This window comes from Callorhinchus milii, unplaced genomic scaffold, assembly GCF_018977255.1.
Source record: "Callorhinchus milii isolate IMCB2004 unplaced genomic scaffold, IMCB_Cmil_1.0 Scaffold7, whole genome shotgun sequence".
Lineage (NCBI taxonomy): Eukaryota > Metazoa > Chordata > Chondrichthyes > Chimaeriformes > Callorhinchidae > Callorhinchus > Callorhinchus milii.
The window spans coordinates 15739707-15765795 of NW_024704748.1; the positions used below are offsets into that span (position 1 = coordinate 15739707).

At 38.5% G+C, this 26089-nt stretch overlaps 1 protein-coding gene across 4 annotated transcripts in view; it reads right to left on the reverse strand.

The window, feature by feature from the left end:
* Window positions 1–1228: 1228 nt before the first annotated feature.
* Window positions 1229–26089, reverse strand: part of LOC103181165 (PH and SEC7 domain-containing protein 1) — a 58113-nt gene continuing 33252 nt past the window's right edge. For all 4 annotated transcript variants that reach the window (XM_007897439.2, XM_007897431.2, XM_007897454.2 and 1 more), the window contains 12 exons: window positions 23594–23788; window positions 22444–22524; window positions 21551–21663; window positions 21140–21198; window positions 19363–19452; window positions 13944–13987; window positions 6566–6756; window positions 5797–5867; window positions 4778–4932; window positions 3776–3920; window positions 2845–2988; window positions 1229–2278 (listed from right to left, as the gene is read on the reverse strand). In XM_007897439.2, coding sequence (XP_007895630.1) covers window positions 2036–2278; window positions 2845–2988; window positions 3776–3920; window positions 4778–4932; window positions 5797–5867; window positions 6566–6756; window positions 13944–13987; window positions 19363–19452; window positions 21140–21198; window positions 21551–21663; window positions 22444–22524; window positions 23594–23788 — 1531 coding nt within the window. In that variant the 3' untranslated portion in view covers window positions 1229–2035. The remainder of the gene's footprint in view (window positions 2279–2844; window positions 2989–3775; window positions 3921–4777; window positions 4933–5796; window positions 5868–6565; window positions 6757–13943; window positions 13988–19362; window positions 19453–21139; window positions 21199–21550; window positions 21664–22443; window positions 22525–23593; window positions 23789–26089) is intronic.

Sequence of the window (26089 nt, forward strand, 5' to 3'; positions counted from 1 at the left end):
GATGTTTTTAAGCAAAAAAAAGGAGGAAACCCTTAAGTGTCAATAGTTATTTAAAGATGACTGCTATTGTAAAACTCAAAATATTGCTCAATCAACAAATGTTACATTTAAAGTAAAAATTGATCAATCGTCTGGTGGTGAGTTTTTATTTTGTTGAATTTATTGTATTTTCTCCAGGCTGACCTCTATATCTGATCTGTTCCAACAAAGAACTGCCGTAAACCCAGGGTACAGATAAAATGTTAATGGTAATAAGAAACTTTACATTTGATAACGCACTTTTCACTTCAGGAGGATATCTCTAAGTGCTTCACAACGTATTCTGCAAATTGACTGTGTTTTGTGGCTGAACTAGAGAGAAATAAAAGATTAATTCAATGTGAGGGGGAAGTAATGTGAACCACTAAATAACAAAAGTGTAGGTCTACCTACTTGTGAAAGATAGTATTCCGTTTATGCCCTGGGTTTAAAGTGTGTTTTCAATTTGCTCACTTTATTTTGTTACTTTGTATGCCCTTTATAAGGGGCCTAAAATTCTGGTAAAAAGAGGCAGGTAATCCTATCTTGCCATTAAGATTACAAAGTTTAATGCCCTTCTGTGAGCAAATAAATGTCACCCTGGCCAACTTCAACACACTACAGATCTCACAGAGTGAGATTTTCTATGAAGGCTTTTGTAGGGCTGTTAGCAGTAATAAACATTTATTTTTTTGTACCAGTATAAAACTGTAAACGGACCAGTTAATGTTACACTGTGCCCATTGTAGCAGAACAGAGTGATGGAATGAGCACCATTGCATTCTTGGGGATCACCTCAAATTTATGACAAAGGAACTGAAGGAGTTATTACAATAGTCAACTAAACTGCTGGGACATGTTTTAGAAATCATCATACATTTTAGTGAAGATACACGAGATCCAAAAGATTTTCCGCTCTACCAAAAAGACTACCAGAAGCAATGGGAACTGGCAACACTACACTGGTTGGCATTTCAATGTAGTACTGGCCCCTCTCTACAGAATTGTACCACTGTGTTATACCGAGATTATCTAAAAATGCACCTCTTTATTACATAAAAAGACAAGGACTGAACTGGCATCATCTAGTATACAGTCCATGAACCTAACTAAACAGAACAGAAGTCTCATGTAAATCAAAATCATTCTATAACTGCTGTTTAAATAGTGTCGCTATTCTTTTTTCATCTTGTTTTTAGAAAAGACGCGCTTAGGTTGACTCTGTGCCTTTAATTCATAATAATTTAACATTTAGGGGAAAAAAATTGCAGGTTCTAGTAGCAAGAGAAAGAGGGAGGAAAACAAAAGCAAAGCACACATAAATAGATCATTACTTTCCACCACAAGACTATTGAATCTTCACTGATGTGAGTGCGATTGTCAGTAGTTAGTACATGGGAGTACAGGCAGTCGAAGCTCAATCTGTCACGTCTGCTGCAATATCCAAGAAGCGCTGCAAAGGCATAGCAAGTCCCACCCACATTAAAATTGTAGCCGCCCCACCAAAGCTTATCAGTGAACATCTGAGTCTGTCTCAGTGGCATGTTAGAGACAGGGTCTATCATTGAGCCAACAGAAATACAGCAGCTTCTCAAGGCGCTAGCACTCAAAGAGCTGTAACCAGAATAGCTGAACCTTTCCAAAAAGTTTTGATAAAGGATCAGAAATAAAATTTTAATTGGTTGAAGCCTTGACAAGTCTTCTCCTAGACCTGGGCATAAGCATCAGCAGTCTTCAAATCCACAGCAGCTGATGGTATTCCAGAGGCCTATCATTGAACCTTTTGAACCAGGGCTTCCCTTCCATCACAGTGTCCTGGTCTTGGTATCTGTCACGCAGACCATGCACATCCTTCTCAAGAGAAAACCTCACCTGCCATTCACTGAGCAGGCCTTGAACCAGACAAGCTCCAACTGACACGAGCAGCTACCATTGGCACTATTCTAAATTCATAAGTTTTAAATGAATGTCACAAGCTAGCTAGCGAGTCTCGATGCAAAGCTCAACTAACAGTTTGTTATAACTTGTGCTTCGTGCTGATGGCCTGTCGATAGCTTCTGCGCTCCGAGGTGTTTCTTTTGACCCTGATGGTGATGATCGGCTGCTCCGGGTTCAGAGATGGGCTCGAGCGAGACTTCTTCAAGCCGTTCCCTTCACTCTCCACAGTGTCAAACAGGGTAGATTCAAACTTGTCCAGGTCGTCTGTTCCTGCTTTCAGCTTCGCACAGAGAAGCAGGACATACGTACTGAATCTTACTTTCTATTGAAGAGGAACAAAAATCAGTTTAAAATGCAGTAAAACCCTCAACATTTGGGATTTTATCACGTTGAATATCTCAGTTTAACCAGTGTGCAGATTAAGCAAGATTAATTGATACCTAATGTAAGAGGCATCCCATCAGACTCATTATGCAACCCCTGCACAGATCTCAGAGCCTCACTACAGTCTCTGCAGCCCCAGTGTGTAACCTTTGTTCACAAGCAGAGAAAGATCTTTATACAGAAAACTATGTCTGGACTGTCTACACAGGACCCAACAGATTCTAGCCAATGCATTTAGTTATTAGTATGAATGCAAAGTAAACTAATTCTGTTGTTATATTGGTGACAGCATTAACTAGCTTGCTTGAGCAAAATCATCAGAACTTGTAGCAGGAGAACAAGCTATGCTATCAAAAAATATTACTTTACCCAGTACCATAGCATTAAATAAATATTGCACTAAAATGAACTGGTGCATTAGCACTTGCTGAATGTTACTTTTAAATGGAGACTCCAATTATCAGAAGTTCTTTCTGACAAAAAGTGTCCGATTAGTCAATTCACCTCAAACTCCAAGTAGTCCTCTTTCTGCCTATATTCCTCCAACTCTTTGCCCTTCACCTTCTTGTCAGGAGGATACGAGTGATGCTCAGCCAGGTCCACAGTCATCGATTTCAATCTGGCTTCGTGAGCCTTCACCTGTTCTTCCTGAAAAAATACAAACATGAAAATAAGGTACATTTTTGTAGGCCCTTAGTTACAGCACTCTTAAGAAAAACAACAAGTCAGGCTTCCCTTTGGTTCACAGGGATGAAGATAGTCACCCCTGTGGTGCAATGTTTTGGCCAGCAGAAGATGCTGTTGCATTGTTAAATTCCAAAGAGCATATATTAATAATACTTGCATTTGATATAGCGCCTTATCACGCCGTTGAGACATAGCATGTCACAGGATATGCTGTAAAGTGTAGTGACTGCATGTTTTTGTGGGCGAATCGTGGCAGCCAATTAGGCCCAGCAGATATTCAGCATTTAATATAGAGAGGGCGAGTGATTATTACATCAGCAAATAGTTTTAGAGGAACTTGAGTAGATGTTACATGAGTAATGAATACAGGTTAAAAAAAACAGACATTATCCAATGGCAAATATGAGTATACAGCTGAGCAGTAGCGATAACAGTGTGAAGCATGGGATAGCGGGAAAGCAGAATCTAAATTGCTATATTTGCAAAAGGATTCAAAAATAATTCAATAAGATCAAATGCTGCATAGGATCATAGGAAAACACGACCTCAAGATCACAAGAGAAGGAGGCCCATCAAGTCTATTTGATCCCATGTTTCCAGAAAACCCTCCCTACCATCATCCCAATGATGGATTAAATATTTGTTAAATGGATTCAGGGTCCGTCCTAGCCTCAACTAACCTTTCTGGTACTGTTGTGTTGATAAATGTATTGATAAATAGAAATTATTAAGAAATATTTCTGCCTACCAGAGAAAGCCTGGTTGTTGTTGTTGGAAGAAGAGGTCGACTGAACTTCTTCTGGGAACCAATGGCTGCTGGAAAAGGCGGCGCAGAAAACATGCCCGTCACTAGGTTTATCCGCGTGATCCAGGACTGCATCATCTCAGGACTCCTAACAGTAAAAAGGAGCATTTCTGAATGACAAACACACTGTCAAAATAAAACAAAGCATTGACTCAGGAAGTAGTGTCCCATTGATTGAATTCTAAGATAATACAGTCTGCCCCCACCCCAAAATAGTGGCAGCAATAAAGTCTCCCAATAATCGTCAATGGTCTTAAAAAGGGAAGGTGCTATTGTTCTAGATTTTATTTCCTTGGGCCTATGTAAGGATCAGAATATGTAGAAAAATATGCTTAGAATCTTGGTGAAGTGTCAAAAAGGCACCACTGCAAGAGTCACTGTGCATGTACAACTTTTCATTTGTCAAAAAAAAGTGATTCTAAGCTGAGTAGACATCTGTTTAGATTTTAATCATTCAACTCCTTAAATCCAGTACTTGATTCCCAAAACCAGTTTCTGATTTCATATTATAACTACAGGTTACATTGGGGCAGTTCTGAATTTAGGTGAAACAGGAGTCATGCTTTCCAAACTTGGCAACAGACAAACAAAGGAAATATTTTTGTTTCCTGTTTAATGGAAATCTGGTTGCAGTGTAACCTAAAACATTTAAGGCTCTGGATTGTGCGCTCCTGAATGCCTACTAGTTCATGATACTAACGAGTATGCTCCAATGTAATGCTGTGATTTCTTATGGATTTTTGCAGGTTTGTTATATTTAGCCAGATTATAAAAATGTTTCATTAGTTTCACTGCGACAGCAAATACAAGACCAGATTCCAGGATTTAAATGCAGCATTTTTCAAGCCAACAATTTATGCAATTTATTCGTACTTTAGCCGCTAAAAGATGTTCTGAGAAACTATGTCATTAATAATTTGGAGACTTCCAGGAACAAACACTCACGGAGCTTGGAAAAGGAATATTCGCCAGTCAGCTGTCTTTAAGTAGAAGACATTGGATTTCTTGTAGTCAGATGCTCGCTCTGCCAGTGAATGATGAATACTAATAGCATTCTTCAAATCTTCATCTGACAATTGTTTGTCTGATTTATATTCATCCTGATACAAAACAAACAAGGATATTAATGAACCTCTTGAAGATTTAACACTGAAATGTTAAGAAGGCAGAAGTTTCTGTTATTCTATATGATTGCAGAGCGATAATATATTGGTTTGTACCTTTAAAGTCTCCACCAAATGAATTTCCATCTCAGCAGCATTGTTAGAGAGAAATTCCCAGTGGAGTTCAGATACAACCACAGGATGAGAAGTAAAGAATCAATAACTACTTAACCCCAGCTTGTAGTTCCACCTACTTGGCTGGAATGGTGTAAGAGATCAAGGTTTGGGAGGAAATATGATGCAAGTGAGCAATTAGATGCCTGCTCAGTAAAATACTGTGCACTGATCCATCATTTATCAGAAGATTTTAACATTTTTCAAAGCTAGCTTTGCATCCATGAATCCATATGCATTGAGTTCCCAATCTTGGTCTTGTTTTAGGGCAACATGTTTTGCAAAGGCCATGGGGATCCCCAATGGGAAATGAAGGAATGAGTAAGAAAAAAAAATAACACTTCAAACTAAGCTTACACCTCTTGTGAATAGTGAGACAATAATATTGGCACACATCTGGACATAGCACCTTATCCCATCTTCGAGGCATCTTACCGTGCTTCATATAATATACTGCAAAGTGTATATTTTGTATATTCTGTGGGCAAAACTCGATCATCTTTCTCACTTTTCACCTAGAGCTGGGTATGTAGAACAAATTGATGCCCAGAAACAGGATCTCATTAATCTGCTGCCTTAAGAATTACTCTGTTTGACCACACTGACAGAGAAGCAATAACAACAACAAGCATTTATATAGCACCCTTCACGATGGATGGCGTCTCGGAGCGCTTTAAGGGAACACACCTTTTGTAAATAGAGGATCATTCCCTTCAGCACGGCATAGAAGGTTTTCCAGCCCCTCTTTCCTCGAGGAGCTGCGGAAAAAACAAGATTCAAGCTACTGGTCTGAATTACTGCTTCAAATGTGTGATTTGTTAAGACATCAACCTTTAATTCTTGGATATACTGTGACCAAAATAGTCACCAATTGTGCAAAACCTGAATCAAGTGTTGACTTCAGAGAGTCATTGGCCAAAGCATATAATTAAAAATACTTTAGAAGTACATTCAAATCTGAAGGAAAACAAAACAATTTAATACATAATTGAAACATTTTAATATTGAAGGGTATAAGAAGGGACAAGGGGAATTGGGATTTGAGTCATTAGCTTAAGTGAAATAGCTGGCACAAACATAGACTCAATAGGCTGAATGGCCTCTTTCTGTGCTGAAATTTATATTATTCTATACAATTACTAGATTTACTCAATTAACATAGCAATTTAGAGAACTCAGAATTTGGTTAATTATTGAATTGAGTCTTTACTTTGAAGCCATTTTTCTGAATTTCTTAACAGAACTTACCAAAAATTGGCTTCAAAATTAAGGACGTATTTAAGAATTTTTACAATTCTGGATGCTCTAAAGTGTTGGGTTAAAAATGGAAACGTAGACCACAGTGCTTCTCACCATGCATATTTTCTACTTTAACATTATAATCAGAAGGTGCATTGTTCATTTTCATTCAATCCTGAAAATACTCAACAAGACAGTTAATGAATCAAGCACTCACTCTTCTTCCCATCGGAATCTGCATGCACCTTGCGCACCAGAAAGCCATGTTTGTACGTGGCAGCATTAGGATCCTGCATGATATCCAGGAAGGGATTGCTGCCACTGCTAATCCTTTTCATTGCTTTTAAGCTGGGATCTGTCCTGTCATCTGCCAGCTCAGACAAGGATTTCCGCAATTCTTCTTCATTACTGCAGGAGAAGAAAAATATTTTGTCAACAAGATCATCAGTTGTTCAATAGTCATAAGAACCATTTAAAATAGGGAAAGGTGGTGCAAAGTGTGATCTCTTCTGCGCAAGACAGTGTTACTATGTATTTCTTGCCAGAGTTCAACATGATAATCAGACCTTTGTTAATGCTGATCTTGAACTGGCTACAAAGTAGTGCAAAAGAACTACTGTACTGGGGGCAATCCTATCTTCCCAACATGCAATTCTTTATGTGGAGCAGACAAATGTATTCATTTGAACATGACCAGTTTGGGGAGCCTTTACACTATCATTCTAAGTAAAAACGCTGTACGTATCAGGCGGTCAGATCATCTTCTGTGTTTGACCTATTGATTGACTCAAGAAACTGCCTTTGGAATCAGTTTTAGGTCAATGAAACCATCTATTATTTAAATTTCTTCTAAACTCCAAAAGAATGGTTAATCCAGAGGGAGAAAACAATCAAGAAAATATTTTTAAAAAAATTTAAAGCAAGTGAGGGCATATGGAGGCAAAGTGCGAAGCAAAGTTTTTATCTATTTTTGTTGAAAATTATGTTTTGAACATCTATTTTAATGGGTTTCGTTTGATATTTCACCAGGGAATCCTTACTGCAATATCACATGGTTTCATCTATTGATAATGCACTGAGCATACAAAGTAGCACAAGCTTATTATAACGTAACGTATAGTAGTGTTTGTTATTCACCAGTAAAACACAGTATCACTACTCTTCCTACGCTTCCTTTAAATGAGTGAGTGTACTGTGGTCCAGTATCACAAAGCTACCACCAAGTCACATAGTCGATGATCTGCACTGTACTCTGCTATTGACTCTGCTAAGTATCGGGATAGTATATTCGACAACAAGGTTTAAGGGAACTTTCATATTTTGGCTTGAGATTGGCACTCACACTTACTGGACATGTGGCACCAGGCTGGGCTGTCACATTGCTCATTCTTACTCGGGCGAGAGAAGTTTTACTCAGAGAGAGTGCCCTGCACAGCATTCACAGCTGTAAGAAGCCTCCCAGCAGGTAATCATAGACATGTGAAAAGAGTTATCACATGGGAACTAGCTGTGAGATCAATGCAATTAACAGTATCTAATTTAAATCTAATTTAAAAGATGTGCTTTTTGAACCTTTCAAGATACATATTTCTATTTCAGCACCAGCTGAAGTTTTTATCAGAAAATCCACTGAATGGCTGATTAACTTTCCAATTATCTGTTATATAAAAGAATATTTTCTGACATTTAGATTGTGTTTGACATTATATAATTTCATAACTTTTAGGAGTCTACAATTAAAAACTTCATGAGGATGTTGTATTCAGAGTAATAACCCTTGCATTTTATATAGTACTTTTCACATCAGGAGTAAATCTCAATGCGCTTCACAAGATTTGCTGTGAAGTGTAGTGACTGTATTTGTATGGGCCTAGCCTCAGATAAGCACATTTCAAACCAAGATTCCTGATTCATACCATCCATTGCCACGTAATAAGAATAATCTTTCAGTTCGTAGGGCACCTTTCACATCATGAGGAAGTCTCCAAGCTCCTCACAGGATATACTGTAAAGTGCAGTGACTGTGTATTTTGTGGTGAACAGCCAGAAAAAGACCGCTTCATCACAATTAGGAGACAGTACAGGTTGCTAGGGCTTAATTCTGCAAACAGTCCACTATACTACTCATTAAAATAATCTTTATTTGAACATGCAAGCAAATGAACTGTTCTACAATGATAGAATACTATATTTATCTGTATGGATTTGCCCAGACAGAAATCTTGGCAAATCTCCTCGTTGACTATTCTGAACCAAATCCCAACCAGATTAATCTCCTTTCAGCCAGCCAGCTATCCATCTACTGAGTCAAGAGTCAGTACCTTCCAGAAACGTATTACACAGTATTGATATACAGTATTGATATTTTTACACGGTATAGATGCTACCTTAACAGCACAAATAGTTCTTTCTGTTCCCACACAAATAGTGTGGTGTATACTTATTTACCACCTTTCCTATTACTTCATGCTTTAATCAGCTTTCTGTCTATTCCAGAGCAGAATTTACAGTTTTGATGCTCTGCTAGATATAGTATTTAGTTATTCCTATGCTTCATTTGTTACAAAATATAGCAGATCTTGGCTTTAAATTTCTAGCTCTCACACCAAGGTGCTGAAACAATCACTTTTTAATTACATAATAAAGCTACTCAGATGTCAGACATAGCTCTAAGAAACATTAACTTTTGCTAAGAAAATATATTTCTGGCAATTTTAGATACAAATAAAAGCTTATAAAAATTGAGTTCCACATTGCCTCTCTCTGCTTTTTCGTTCCCTTGTGTCTATTCTTCCTTTTGCAAATATTCTAAATTTCATTTTACACAGTTTTTGCTTTCATTTAGTTTATTTTCATTCTGCTTCCATCCTCTCAATCTAGATCTAGCTCAGAATCACGGCTATTTGAACCAGTTCCCGATGAGTTTCCAAAGGTTCCAATATCAGGCTTGAGGCCAATTAGGAGAATGATGTTTATAGTTTTGAGTTGGTCACAGTACTAAAGGGACCAGATTAAACTATTACCTTAAATCATGCCAGCGTTTGATACTTAGAATCTACCAGGACATGAGATTAAAGTAGTTATCTGGCTAAAAGCCCTCTTGGGGCTAATCAGCTCTCAGTGAAAAATTCAATATTTGCTAATTTTTGGGAAGTTTGGGGCGGAAGGGACAGGGGCTAGAACAGGAATCAAAGTTGATCTGAGATACAATAAAGAAAACAAATATTATCTAGCAAACAAGCTGCCTTAGGTGTGCACTTGGCTCACCCACACTACTTTAGAGATTCCATCTTATTCCCAGTTACGTGCACTGGTAATTATAATTTCCACTTTAAAATAAAAACAATCTACACCCTCCATCTCCCGCAGGTTGTGAGTGTTCACTTAATACCCAGTACACATTCCACTGAGTGTTTCGCGACACATCTGCTTTTGTAATTGTGCACAGGAGAAGATGTCTAATTGCACCATGAAGTGTTATTCAGCCAAAAGAGAACAGACCGTGGCTGGAATGCTATCAGCTATTGTTCCAGGAGCGAAGAACTACTGTTAATATAATCATCAGAATAATAAGCAGCCATGCTGTTAATGATGGCAGTGCCTCGATAAGGCCATTCCTGGCACTAGTTTTCCACATTAATGCACTTGTCTCAGCAGCTGTTAATAAGTCTGCAGCATTCAGCTCAGAGTCACCTTGACAGCACAAGCTCCTGCTGGGTCCTGAATACTGCTGCATCATTACAATTCCTTCAGCATAAAAGACATGCAAGTGTAAATGCTGTATGAACTGCAAAAACTGAGCTGGAGAAAGAAACCAGATATCTGGGTGTGATGCTGCTATACTTCATGACCAAAAATGAGAATCAGAGTTTTCATTTATGTACACAATAATAGGCATCAGGCATTATGTTTCTTGGATACAGCACATTCACCAGTGTGTTATACAAGGATGAAACATGCCCATCTCAAGTACTGTGTGAATCTTAGGTTGCTCGAGGAGATTTTATTGGTGCTCTCCTACCGAAGGTTGTTAAGTTTGTGAAATGGAACACTCTCCAAGATATGGAAAACATTCCCATTTCTATATCTTTTGTTTTTGTTGTAAATTGGTGAATGTAGCCTTTCTGACTCCCTTTGTAACATAACTGCTTTGGTTTATTTTGGTTGGTTTCCAATTTACATCACTGCAATTTTTGTTCTCCTGGAAAATATAACTTTCACCAGGACAACCTTGAAAATGCTGCCAGATAATTAGGCATTAACAGCCACAGAGACCAATGGACATTTGTCATAAGAAGGCAATGAAGGTTAATGAAACAATTGATATTGTAAAGGGTAATTTTGAAGGTAAGATTTACAGGGCCTTGACAATGATAATGGAGTCAGGAATCAGAATGGTCTCCACATGTTACCACATCAGACACATGGGAGTTTGCTGATTTCATGGTGAAATATGACTTACCAGATGGTAAAATAAAAACTAAAATTCAAGCTCCAAAGTTTCTGGTTTACAATGTCAAGAATCAAAACTGGAAACCCACCTTCGTTTTTTTATCTAACAGATGATTTGTTAAACAATTTGTTTAACATGTTCATTTCCCTATAAGAATGATAAAGCAGAGTGACTGAACACCATGCGTGATGCCTACCTATTCACCTGCACAATGAAGGAAGATCAGATCAGCTACGCATCAACGGATCATCTGCCCATTAAAATGGACGGGACCTCATTCACTAATTAAAATTGAGCAGCATAAGCACTCAGCCTTATTTACAACTAAAATTCTGAGCTCACAGCTTGTGAATGCAACAACTTCTACTCACCAGCAACAAACAACTTGATTCAACCAAACTTCAAGTGAAGCCCAGCAGCAGCAATCAAAATGATTCCCTCCCCCTCATATGGTCAAAATTAAAGTGTTCCTTCACAAATAACTGGTTGTGAACATGATTAGACTGCTTGCAGTAGGTGTAATCCTCTGATCATGCTGATCCTACATTGCTGCGATGCACAAATGCTGTCTGTGACGAACAGAATAGAGTCAAGTAGTGGAGAGGCAAAGATGAATGAATATCTGGAGGTTTTCTCATTGACCTTTGGAGAATCAGAATCATTTGTACACAAAAATCCCTCATGGGATTATGTAAAATGAGAAAGACTATGGGAAGATATACAAAGAACGTACATTTTTATAGTGCTTGTTCGTATCAGAATGTCACTGATAGCCAGCTTTAAACAGGTTTAGTTAATCATGTGCCTATATGATTGAGGTCTATTTTTTCATTGCAATGTTTGTAGAAAGTATACAAATCACTTTTCCCAGAGTATGTTCCCTGCTGGGTAGTCTCTTCTGATGGAACAAACTTTACATGCAGTGCCAGCGCATTTGTCAAATATTGCTTATTTTCAAACTAAATCCAATACTTCCCGAATCCTGTGAATCTGATTCAAATAATGCGAGAATCATTTCTGATTCTTGATCGAGGCCCAAGTAGCTGAAGTGCTGGTACCTGCTTCCTTACAGACAATCTGCACAACCCATCCCCAGCCAATGCGGAAGGAACCAGCACCAAACAAAATAATATCTGGACTCGACACTTGATAAAAGGGCTGTAACTCAATGTCATGCTTAAAAGGCGAATAGAGTGAACTTTGTCATTTACTGCATTTTTTTCAAATATCTGTTCAAGAGCAATCGTTGACCTGGGACATCCTGCTGATATGAAATGCGCTATACAAATGTAATTTGTTGTTTTGTTGATGTAGTATTTTCATTGATGTTTATGCAAGAGAAAAAAAAATGATGTAGAATACATCTGTGTAAGTTTAAATTTGTTTTCAGACATTACTTATAATAATATAATAATAATCCTTGTAATTGACATAGCGCTTTTCACCTCTTCTAGGCATCTTAAAGCGCTTCACAGAATAGACTGTATTGTGAATTGACTGCATATTTGTGGGCGAAATGCGGTAGCCAATTGCACACAGCAGTGTCCCACAAACAGTCATGGATTGAAGTGACCAATTTTTTTTTGAGGGATTATTATCAGACGTGCGGAGTAAGGAAACTTGCCCAAGGTTTCGCCCTTAAGAAGCGAAGCTCTTGTCCCATTTTGCAATAACATTAATCCGTTTAATTGGTATGGCGTTACTAAATTAACCCTATTATTTGAAGCTATTAAATCTGTTAACAATTCCAAGATAGGGAGGGAGGCCCAGGACAATTAGTAAGATCTGGCACTTTTTGCTTGCTTTAATCAGATATGCACACTCCAAAAAATAATGGATATAAAATGAATTAACGAGCACAAATGTGGATTAGTAATTGGCTAAAGAGAAGAAAGCAGTGGGTAGTCTAAGAGCAGTTAGGTCAAAATGGAAAGGAGGAGATAGGCACTAAGGTGTCTTAAGGGAACTCTTTCAGGTCAAGGGAGAAGAGAGGGGGACGAGGCTGTGAAGTTAAAAAAGGCAGTTAAAATCCTTAACAAGGAGCTTTGCAGGTTATGAATTTAGCTGTCCAGTGCTCTTGTCTGGATGACTAGTCCCTTGGATGACTATGTATAGTTCTGGTCTACTTGATATATATTTTCAGCTATTATCACTCAGTTTTATATAATAAAGCTGTGTAAACCTGGTGTAGTGGGAGCACTCTCATCTCTGAGTTAGAAAGTTAGGAGTTCAAGCCCCATGTCAGGATTTGGAATCACATAGTCTAAGATGACACTCTGATGCAGTGTTTTGGGTGGGGGGGTAGTGGGTGTTGTATTTTTGGAGGTGCCGTCCGTCGGATTATATATTAAACTAATCTGCCTTTGCAGGTGGATGTTAAAGATCCCATGGCAATATTCTAAAAGAGAAGAGAGTTTCTCCCAGTATCCTGGCCAACAAACCCCCAAATATAAAAAAAAATTGGTCACACACTTCATGGCTGTTTGTGGGACATTGCTGCGTGCAAAATTTTGTTTACAAAATACAGAGTCAATCCATGGAGCAATATATTCTGTGAACATCCTCTTGATGTGAAAGGGGCCATATCAAATGCAAGCATTATTATTATTTATAAACTGTCAGCACTTAGCCATCACTTTACTAGGAGAACTGGTTTATGTAGTAAAAATCATATTTCAACATAATTATTGTTAGTGTTCTATTGTAATAAATGTCCGATCACATCCACTTTTCCTCCTTGGGTCTTCCCACACTTTCACCGCTCCCTGACCAAGATTTTCTCCAGGGACCTGCCAATGCTGCTTTTGAATCAGGGAATAAATTGATGCATTGAAGATCCCACCTGGCCTTTACTTACCACCTACTCAAGAGTCTCATTGTAGAACACTAGAACACCACCGTGTCTGCGTATCCACCAGAGACCAGGCTACACTGTCTGATCAATGTGCTCCTATTGACATTTTAATGTTAACAATACTTGACTTTCCATCAAGTGAAGGAGCTTCAAGATGTTGTGAAAGGTTCCTGGCATTGACATAAGAATTAGAACATGTACGGGAATTGTGACAAGACTTAAGAAATCAATTAATTATAGGAAGGTTTACCATTTTATATACATAACAGCATATAATCATATACTTACATTGTCCACTGCAACTTTTCATTCTTAATGGAGCTGTATAAAACCTACATAGAGACAGACAGAGAGAAATTATCATTCAGCAAGTGGATAATAAAAAACAGGATTTTGTACATAATATCGTTTGGTTACTGTTATCTTCTGCCAAATAGGGAATGTCACCTTTTTGCACGTGTACTCAGCGAATACTGAATTTAGACAGGGGTTGGCTTCAGATTTCAGGCATCAGAAATGATGGGCATGTGAAGGTTCCCTGACGGCATGACATTCCCTGCCCATTGATGCAACACTGGCACACAGACTGAAAGTGCAGACCTCTGCACCCACACTCAACTCATTGATCAGACTGACTTGCCCAACTGTTACACAAAGGCACATAGAACAACTGTGCTGTGAATCTGATTAGCAGTGAATACAATGTGTTGTTTGATGTTTTATCTTTAACAGATTTTCAAATCCTTTTTTTGAAGAAAATAAAACTTTGTCTCAGGTTATGAAGGACAATACCTCAGTGTGTGTCAGCAGTTCAGTAGAGATAGGGGGAGAATGAAAACTTCAGCAAGGCGCATATGATAATAAACCTACTGAACTTCACAGGGCGAATCTCCATTTTTAATTACACTCTCATAACGCAATCCTGGGTATAGCTTTCCTTTATATATTTTAACATATAAATAGAATATACATACAGACATATACACATGCAAAAAAAGTCATTAGATCCTTGTGAGCTTCAGATGCTCAGCTACAATCACCAGTACTGATTCACGTTATCTGATCCACATTAACTAACTCACGTTATTCTAACCTAACTTTGCAGCTCCTGAAGGAACACTAGAGCATGCTGTACCGAGGAAGATGTTTTACTTCCGATCAAATCTCCGATGTAAACAACATAGAGCTGGGAGTGAACTGGTCACCAGCACTGAATCCAGAGTTCAGACAACATCCAAACTGCTGGGCTTTGCTCTAGTCCTTCACACAAGATCAGCTGAACCCATTGATTAAATACCAATGATGAAATTACAGCATTGTAACTGACAGGCATAATCCTGCATTCAACACATCCTTTATTGCTTTGGTGGTATTTCTCTAGCAGTTATTACAATTGAAAAAAGAAAAACAAAATATAATTCAAACTTCATACTGCAATGCACCAAATTCAAATCAAGATCACAGCATGATACAGTTTACATTTTCAAATTCTAGTCATGGTAAGAAAAGGAAATAAGAGACTGTTTTGATTGTCAAATATAGATTTAGAATCAAAGAGAACTGGACAGGTCATAAATGAAGAAAATAAAGAAACAGAAGAGCTGTACGTGAGGTTTGCATATTTTGCCCACAAAATATACAATCAGTTCACTTTAGAATATATTCTGTGAAGCGCTTTGAGACATCTCGAAGACGTGATATGGCGCTATATCAAATGCAAGAATTATTATTCTGCCCCAGATCTTACCTTCCGTTTATTCTGGAGTTTTACAACTGGCCTCAGAGTCCTTGGTCGTTGTGGCAGGCCGTATCGAATGGAATCCACACTGTATCGGACACTCGACACTGAACGGGAGTGTGAGCGCAAATGCCCAGTGGTGTGCACACTGTTCACTCCAATCATCTTTGTTTTTTTTGAAAAAAATAATTTCTGACTCTTAAAAAGACAAATCTAGTTCCTGAGCTAACAGGATAAAAAATGCCCAACAGTGTTGCACTGGTACCAAGGAATGGGTCAGTTTGCACCTCCGTAATACTGGCTCTCTGCGGACTCCCCCTCCCTACAAACCAATACTAGCACTTCCGCTCCAGTCACCCTCTGAGGGGCACTGCCTCGAACATCTTTATTCTTTGTGACAACCAATAGCAACCTGCTGCAGTGATGTCGACAGGAATGCAATTAGCATGCTCTCCCAGTTCAGCAAATCATCAGAGCAGCTTGTTGCTTCTGAACAGGGAAGAGCAGTGAGTGCTGCATTGGGCTGCGCTGAATCTCGGCTAGGTTTTACTCACTGATACTTGTGGCTGTGGTTTTAAAGTTGCGGTGTCACATTAAATGAATGTCAATTGTGCTTCAGTGCTTCACACACTGCCAGGATCTCAAAAGCACTGTGTGCCATAGACAAGCATAGGGATATATACCACTAAACCTCAATTAACCCCATATAGTTCTGTTATTCACTCTGGGTAGCGCTCCGGGGCGGTAACCCCATGTGAAGGGCACTGTACAAGTTGTTGTTACTTGTGCCGCACAGAGACCCATATGCCATGCTTTCACCAAACCACTGCACCAAAGCCAGCCTTGACTTCAATGACAGTGCTGAAATAGAAATAAGGCGATGCTGTGGCCTTAACACTGCATTCCTGAGGTGGGCCTGTGGGCCTCAATCTGTCTCAGAAGGCCAGCAGTGTTTGGAAAGGAAGATGAAAAGGACCTTCTACAAAATACACAGTAAAAATCTTTTTCAGTAAATCCTGTGAAGCTCTTTGAGGTGCCTCAGGAGTATGATAAGGTGCTATATCAAGTTATATGTAAAAGTTATTATTACAAAAAGCATCACATGAATATCACAATGCCAATGTCTGTGAAGTCAACTCATGCACTCGACTTCCAGCTGTTTAGTGGGATTTCAGCTTTACTCCGAGAATTTTGTTGACCAACAGTTTTAGCAGACCCAAAACTAATTCAAAATTCAAGACAGCTTCACAGGCGTTGATATTGCAAATGATCTCAGGGAACTGGTGGGGAGAGGGGTGCGCCCAATGGAAACATTGTTGTGCACAGTGTAGTTTTCCATAGCATGTGGCTTAATCGTTGACACAATAAAACTATGACCAGCTATAGAGTGAGAAACTAGCTCTGGAAAAATCATACCTTATTTCATGACATCTCAGAGAGTGAGCATCAATATACAGTGGTCTCTGGAACATGCCTAACAGCATAATCATTTGCCCTATTTCTGGTTGTCCTGAATAAAACTCAAATGTGTCACAAAAACATATCTCCTGTTCCTACTTATAACACAGGAAGTTTTCAAGCTCATTTATTGACTTTGTGGAGTCCTGTAACTCAGTGGTTAGAGCACTCGCTTTGCAAGCGAGAGACCTGAGTTCAATTCCAGGCAGAGGGCAAAACCTTAGGCAAGTTTCCTTACTCCACACGCCTAATAATAATCCCTCCAAAACCAAAAACAATAATAAATTGGTCATTTTCAATCTACGACTGTTTGTGGGACATTGCTGTGCGCAATTGGCTGCCGCGTTCGCCCACAAATATACAGTCAATTCACTTTACAGTGTGTTCTGTGAAGCGCTTTGGGACGTCCTCCCGACGTGAAAAGTGCTATATCAAATGCAAGGATTATTATTATTATTATTTTGCTCAGATTATACCATCAACCCCATGAGTGTGCTCTTATCTTAAGTAAAATACTACGTCTACAAAACAAGAAAAGATGAGTCCCATCAGGGATTAGATTATTGTCCATTAGTGCATGAATCATCTCTGTACCCATGCAGAAGGCCACCTCTGGGCAGAGCTATGGGAGAAGACGAGAGGGACGTGTTATTATTGGTTTTCTTCACTACACAATGGCACATAAACAAGCTCATAGCCTTAAGGGATAGCCCGCAGCACAGCAGACAGAGTTCTCCCTTTGATTACTGCCACTGTTCCCTTGCTGTAAGAGGCATTCGTGCTTACGTTACGTCAGTGTCTACATTAGTGGAAAGGATTTTGAGAACAAGAGTTGAATGGTTCAATCACGAGGTATCCCTCCCATGAGCAGTGGCCCCAAAAATCAATCATTATAAACTCTTCCCTCCAACATTGCTTTAGTTCATTTTATCTGATGCCATTACACAACTAGATTTCTTCCCCTTCCCCCAATAAGATGGACAATGAATAACGTTTGGAAGCACTTGGATACTCTCCCTATTACAGGTGCACAATAATGTCTACACAATAATTTATTGGAACTTAATGAATGATGTAAAATAAAATATTAAATAATTATTTTCATCTTAACTGGTCTTTGTATGTAAAGACGATTCTTGGGTCTGAAGACTTTAGAGATCATTATAAGAACTAGTGCAATCCTCAAGGAAAGGAAATCCCATACAATTTACTGAACAGAATATAGGGCAAATTCAGATTGATTATTTGTGGTAGAATTAGGACTAAGCCTGTCTATCTAAACAAATAGCCTGTATTCAGAAATAGGATTAGAGTTAGAGAGACCATCCTGTTCGCCATCCTACTAGTTATGCTTGAATCAAAGTCAAACCTCATTGTTACAAACTCACGGGAATGGGGAAAATTATCTGACTTATTAGGAGCTCATCCATCAAGGTTTGTGCTTCTCTGCTGACAACTGATTTGCACAACTGCTTACTGAGGTGATATGGAATTTTCCTGTTGTTACATAACATAATTCTATATAATATAATCATAATAGATTTTAGATGTTAAACTCCGAAGTCTACCAATGCCATGATATAGAAGTCACACACACACACACACACATGGATTAATGATATTGTTCTTCATCACGCTAACAGTCCTCTGGAAGTACTCTGGGAACCTGGCACATCTTGTAAACAGCAATCTTGTTTAGAGGGCACGTAATACATCTGGGAGCACAAATGGGATTTGTTCATTTATTTTTGGCCAACGTTTGTTTGCTAAAAGGTAATTAAACGGACAGCAATTCTTTGTATTATCATAATTAGCTCAGCCATGATGTAGTCCAAATTATCTATTACACAAACCTATGACATGTGGTTGGCAACAACATGATTCACCCCCTCCACCTTCCCTACAACATATGTCCTCAAGAACAGAAAGGGCGCTTCAATTTAACAATGCTTTGCCACAAAACAACTTCTTTAATGCAACTCGCAAAACATTGTTAGAAGTAACAAAAGACATTAGAACATTATACTTATAAGGTAAGATGTTGGCAGGATATGGTGCCAGGCTGAGCATAACAACAACAGCAGCAACAACTTGAATTTATATAGTGCCCTTCACGCTGGATGATGTCTCAGAGCGCTTAATAATAAGCTTTTCCTAGGGCTCTGCTGATGTTATGCTTGCTTCTAGTGCTTAGAAGATCTAATTGTAGCTTTCCATTTCGAACCAACGCATTCAGGAAAGCAGACTGGAATACCTGGTAAATCAGCAGTCTAATAACATACTCTAAGAGCTGGAGGCGGACATTACAATTGGTAACAACAACACTGTTCAAATCTCTCAACTCAGTTTGCTTTTGGTTTCTGATTTCATTACTGTATGTTGGTAATTGGAGTTTTTTTAAAAAACACTCATGGGAGAATTAACAAAAGAGAAAAGTTACAACAAGGTCCTGCTCCACAGACACTTGGCACAGATAACTCTCGGCACAGATTACTTCACAGAACACTTTACCTTCAGTAGGTCCTTTGGGAAATCTTTGCCATCATTCAATCCTTCCAGATTCCCAATGAATTCAGAACAGGACATTCGCTTTCCAATATTCTGTAATGAAAGTGGACAATATCAGTGATTAAAAGCACAGAAACTTTTGGAAGTTTTTTGATACTTAAAAATGTAGATTCAAATTTTAAGTCATTCATCATATGTGTGGACCAGTGCAAAAATGCTGTGTGCAGAATCACTGCAATCTGCAGTAACACAAACACTATGACTGTTGTCCCCAAAACAGCAATACACAGACTTTAACTGAATGCTTCTATTTAGAATCAATATAATAATTCTTGTATTTGATATAGTGCCTAAGACATTGAAAGTCTCAAGCTTTGAACAGACAATTACTGTAAAAGTTTAGTTTTTGTAGCTAATTGCAAGTAGCCAGATGTCTCACATCAAAAGCCCCATAAACAGCATAATGTAACTAACTAATCTGGAGGATTGTCAACCTGGATCAAACTCTTCTCTTTACAAATACAACATTTACTTACAATATACATAGTCATTACACTTTACAGTATTTCTTTTGAAGCACTTTGAGATGTCTTCCCGAAGTGAAAGGTGATATATCAAATGTAAGTATTATAATATTTATTTTAAATAGTGCCGTAAGATCTTTAACATCACCTGAAAGGTAGACTGAACCTCAGTTTAACGTCTCGTCTGAAGAACAGAACCTCCAACAATGCAATGCTCTCTCTCAGCACTGCAGAAGGGTCCTAACCCAGACAATGGGCTCAAATCCTGACCTTGGATGTGAAACTACAGTCATCTGACCCAGAAGTAAAATTGCTCCCAACTTAGTCAATACAGCAAAGTCACTGTGCCAACAGTACAGGATTGTACCAGGAAAGACTTGATAATAGTCTGGCTCTCATATAAAGTGTACACACTTTCTGTTTCAATGCACCTGCTGTTATCATCTACTTTCCAATTCAGGGAGGGAATGATTTTTATTAATTGTACATATCATCAGAAAGTAGAATTAAAGAGACACAGCATTCTCTTTCTTTGCAGAAACGTTATAAATAACTGTAATTGTTGTGTTTTTTATTACAATTTCATTTGAGTGCAGTTTCCTTGCAATTTTCAACCACAAACAACAACAACAAAGTTACATTTATAGAGTGCCTTTCAAGTCGGGAGGACGTCCCAAAGCGCTGAACAGTCAGGTGTTGGGGCCCGATCAAGGGGGAGGGTAGGTGTAAGGGTGAGGGAAGGCGGAGAGGTGGGAGGGAGACCAAAGGCACAGTCGAAGAGAAGGGTCTTGAGACCGACCTTGAAGGAGGCAAGGGAGGAAGCGATGCAAAGGGACCGTGGGATGGAGTTCCAGAATGTTCCAGGGAGTTCCAAACCATTTTTTACAGTCAACCATAACTATCTTCAAATCCATCCCACAGTACATGCACCATTAGGCAGTGCCTATGAGGAGGATTAATCTTAGGATGTAATAACCTTTTCAAGGAATGGTCACTCTGTTGCATTAAACATTTTATTTAATAGGCATCCGCAGTATTACTCCCCCCACACTGGGGAGGGAGGCTTCTGCCCCAAATCTCCTAAATTCTATTAACTTGGTAAACTCATGAACGAGTTGATAAATTAGGACATTTCAGAGAGTGGTTCCATTTAGAATAACACACTGCTGTGTCAGGATAACATAAAATAAACCTGCATTTGTCTACTGTGCTGTTATATTGCCAGCATGTTTTATTGTGACTGAGCTCATACTTACATGTCCATGCAGGTCTGTGTTCAGTAGCATCAGTGCACAAGTCAATGTGTGTATACCATCTGCAGAAAGAAAAGAGTGTTGTGGAAATAAACCCAATGAAAGCCTGTTTGGAAATTAGCTCTCGCTTTGGAAACATGTTGAAATTAAATACTGCAATCCACTAAGGTCATACTTAAGATCAATTATAAATCACATTTGTTGTTAAAGATTGATAAACTATTTCTATCTTGACTAAAACCCACTATTTTTTTCTCTGGTTTGGTCTTTTTCTACTTTCAATTCTTGAAAACTTTAGGTCCTCAACCGAGCTGCCTTGGGGACACAGTTTAAAAACTTTAAAACTGAATATTTGAAGAGTTTGGTTTGCTGAGGAGACCTTTTGCTTGCAGACTGAATGTGCGTTGTTCTTACCCTCAGCAGAGATTTTACCAGGATTGCACTGGTGATATCTATGTGAAAAATGGATCAGCACACGTTCCCTCTCCTGTGTTTCTCCCATAAGTGCAAACTCCTTTAGGAATGCCCTGCAACGATACAACAACAACAACTGTCACTTAGGCCAAAGTACATTAGAAAAATTCCATATCTTACTCTTATTTAAGATCTGGTCTTGACCTTGGCTACTTGGGACTATATATTCCTATATGGTTTAAAAACAGGAGCATATATTGTCACCATTGAAACAATAGGTGCAGCAAAGAATACGGCACAGCTGATGCACCATCACATCAGCACCATCACATCAAACTGTTACTATTGTCATAGATTATCTTTACAATCATATAAATCAAATAGAAGCTGTCATAATAGCAACAGTAAACCTGTATTGATAATGCACACATCCTTTTGTATCCAATACTGACAAATGAATATTCAAGTTAGAGTCAAGATTCTAAATGTCCCATTTTCTTCCATTCCTCACAATTTACTTCAGCAATGTGATAAGGCACTTTATCAAATGCAAGGATTATTATTATTTTTACTATTGTTATATTATTATAATAATTGCTTTCAGTTATAGAATACACAAATTACATTTGAATAGCAGCTTTCACGTCAGGAGGACGTCCCAAGGCGCAGTATTCCTTCAAGAAGTTGCCAATGACATTTCCCTTCTATTTGATTTAAGGAGACATTTTATTTGATACACTTGCTATTTTTAGATACACTTATTTTTTGTGACAATCATGCTCTCCATTAAGTGCACCAATAGCACTTTAATAAGTATATCTAAAATCGTACTACATATTGAACCTGTCAGGTCAAAAAGCAGAAATGTTAACTCAGTGACTTTACTTACTTACCGGAGGGCTTGATCCAAGCTCATTCCTGTGAAGTCGAAAAATCTCAGGTATTCCTCTGCCACCATCTTACTGAAGTCATTACTGCAAGGACAGAGAGTAATACAGAGTAATACAAGAGACAACACAACAGAGTAAGATACAGAGACAGTAGACAGAAAAAAGTATGAGGGACAGAAAATCCATGAGAGGAAATAAGGCACAGTGAAAAAAAATGAGAATGAGTAACAGACTAACAGAGTTAAGCGGAAGGAATGGCAAGATTATTGAAATGTTTGAGGGATGAGACAAATGGAGGAAAATGAGAAATAAAAGGAAACAGATGGAAAGAGAAATACCAATACGAAGGAGTGAAAGAAACATAAAATAAATTAGAGCAAGGACAACATGTGAGAGAAATGAAATCTGTATAGAGAATAAGACAGTAAGGTGCAGATTCTGATCAAAGGGTAACTATTCAGAGGAAGATACCTAAGATAATGAAGACATTTTTAGAAAAGAGTAGAATAGACAATAAAACAAAAACGGAATAATGAAAACAACATCAATCCTTACAAAACGCACAACAGAGGAATGAGAAATTAGAAAGGCTAGCGAGAAACAAAGGGAAGAAGAATGAAAAGAATTTCACATTTATTTCGAACATGTATACACCAGCACCCTCTGATGGTTCAGGAGTGTAAGGAATAGTTTTCTGAACCGTTCAGTTCTTGTTCATCATCAATAGTAATAATAGTAATCCTTGGTATTCTTGGTAAGCATTTGGTACAGTGCCTTACCACATCATTAAGACATCTCAACGCATCTCAAGGTGGGACTATTTGAAACGCGAAGGGAGTTTCTCCGTGTCCTGACCAATAATGCCACAGATAAAGTTGGACATTGGAGTCATGGTTTGTTTGGCTGCTGTATTTGCCTACACACAGTCATCACACTTTGTATTACGTCACGTAATGTATTTTGAGAATTCCTCCTGACATGAAAGGCACTATTTCAAACATAAGGATTATTATTAAAGGGATTTTTTTGTAGAGAATGGGGAAACAGTTCCCATCTTTCTCAAATAAAGCAACAACCAGACCAAACATGCCAGACTAAACAATCCCATTCTGACTTGATACAGAATGTGGAGCTTCCTGTAGCATTCACTCACTTCTTTCCCAGGTGACGAGCCACATCTGATTTCTTAAATCCATCCAAGTTATAGAGTCGCCTTGCCAACCGTTTGGCAGCGTCCAGATCGCTCTTGTTGCCATTGGCCAGCGTGTCAGTGCTTCCCAGTGCCAGTTGCTCTGTGCTGTCCATCTCAGACTCTGTGTCCGTGGTCAGGTGGTTCAGATTACCATCACTGAAAAAGACACAAATCAGTCAAAAGAATCAAATTTGCTTGATGTAGATTTAAGCTACAATACGCTTTCCTTTCTCAGCTAAAAAATCCCAAACATAAAGTAACACATAGCGTAGTGGGGAACAGACAGAAGTCCACCTGTTAACAAGGCCTTTGTCTGGGCCAATCTATTAGACAATCCTCAATTCTCTACTATGCTGTACAATGATACCTTCAAAACATTATTCCAAAAGGTAATACATTTTAAAGGAGCTACCTGGCAAAGTGATCGAAGACTCTTGTAATTAAATGACTGGTCTTACAACAACATCAAACTACATTTGTATAGCGCCTTTCACGCTGGGAAGGCATCGCAAGGCACTGATTATAATCAATATTACAATTATAATCAATCTGATTATTAAACAACAGACAGCACAAGAGATGCTGTAACAAGCCCAATGGAAGGGGTATCACAAGTGCAGAGGAAGGGAGGGGGAGTACAGAGGAGGTAGCTCACACCTGCCAATGTTTTTAGTTATCAATAGGGTGGAATTTTCAATGTTGAGATAACTGATTGATTAATACATCACATTATGACACAATGTCCACCCCAAAGTGATAGTTTTAAACAAGAGTCGGACATTGGTCAATCTAGCCAACCCAACCCAACTTCCCAAAACAATTCTTGCAAGATTACCTCGTCCTCTAACAATTCTGAATCCATTTAATTTGCGTTATGAAACTATTTACAATAATAATAATAATAAAAATTTACAAGTTTCGATATCTAGTTTATATCACGTTTCTCGTCCTTTTACTTCAAATAAAAGTGTTGCCCAATCTTCTCCTGCTCCTTCATCGATCCCAGTCTAATCTCCTCCCTCTTTTTGCTTCCCCTGCTCAGCCTCTTACCCAGGTCTGCATTTCTGGAGTTCATATGTTGGTGAATACCTCTTTAAAACTTTGAACACGAATATAGGTATAACCTGGGTTAAATGGCAGAGATCCGGCTGCATTGTTCTATTTTTATCCGGAAGCAAGCTTTAAAATAGCCCCAAGGTTCTACAGTACAGTACTTCCAATTCGCTGAAATTACAAAGTCATTCTCTGCTACATTATTCCTAGGTTCCACTCAGTGACCGAAACCACTGTGGTAAACACAAAGTGCAGGGTACAGTCGGCCTCATACCTTACAAACCTGTTTGCTTAGTTCCTCACCGCTCCTGATAAGCCTCCAACTCATTCATGGCAGTAGGTCAGCTGTCAAAAACAGCACGCAGATGACTGTGCTCCTCCCAGTAGCATGCCATGGACCAGGGCAATGAAAGAAGTGCTTACAATCTGACCTTATCTTTCAGAATAAAGTCAGCTGCGAATAAAGGACTTCTGTTTCTTTCACTTCCCAGAACAACCACATCCTGAGAACATTATTTTGATAATATTTTCATAGCACGCTGAATCCAGTTTCATTCCAGTCTTGTACGTGGAGTGTAGCTTGTTCCATTCCAGTATTGTATATGGAGTATTTCAATCGTAGTTTCTATTAATAATTAAGGCACTACAGTTATCTCCTCTACTCAGAAGGCACTGACTGCTGTGCAAAAGGCAAAATTTTTGGGAGCCCCCAAAAAGTAATTATATCCAGTGCCAACGAATATCATACATGTGTAAGCACAGATAATTTGTTTAGTATTAAATTGCTGGGAAAGTCCTGGCAGCACTAATGATAACTGATGTCTGTGGTGAACATGGCCTGTACAATACTGTCTTCCTACTGCGTGATGCACTTTTACATCCAAGTACTTATATTTAACACAAGATGTTTGGTGGGTTATTTAAACACCACCAAATGTGAGCAGTGCACCACACCACTGCGAATGGCAGCACATTTGAACAAGAAATGGCTTTGATGCTGTCAAGTGATTTTAATAATTGTTTCTCTTGCATCTAAATGTGCTCTATTGCAACACACAGATAACATTTGTAAAGGAAGTGAAGAGAACATGTTGCATGTTCTCAGGTATGTTTATATCTGCAATTACTCCTGAACAACGAGTTGAACATCCACCATTACGTGCAAAAGCTTTTTTAAATTAGAAACAAAAAATGAACTGACAGCTGTAAGTGTACTGGAGTACTGTTCATGGAACTTGGCAACGATTTATAATGTGTTACAAGGGCACAGATGAGGCTAGGCACCAAAGTATCGTATTACAAAGCATAACAATTCATCGATTACATTCATGTCTTTCAAATGAGTATATGAAGATAAAGCAGTGTATATTGTCACATGAACACAGAACTCACAAATATAAAACC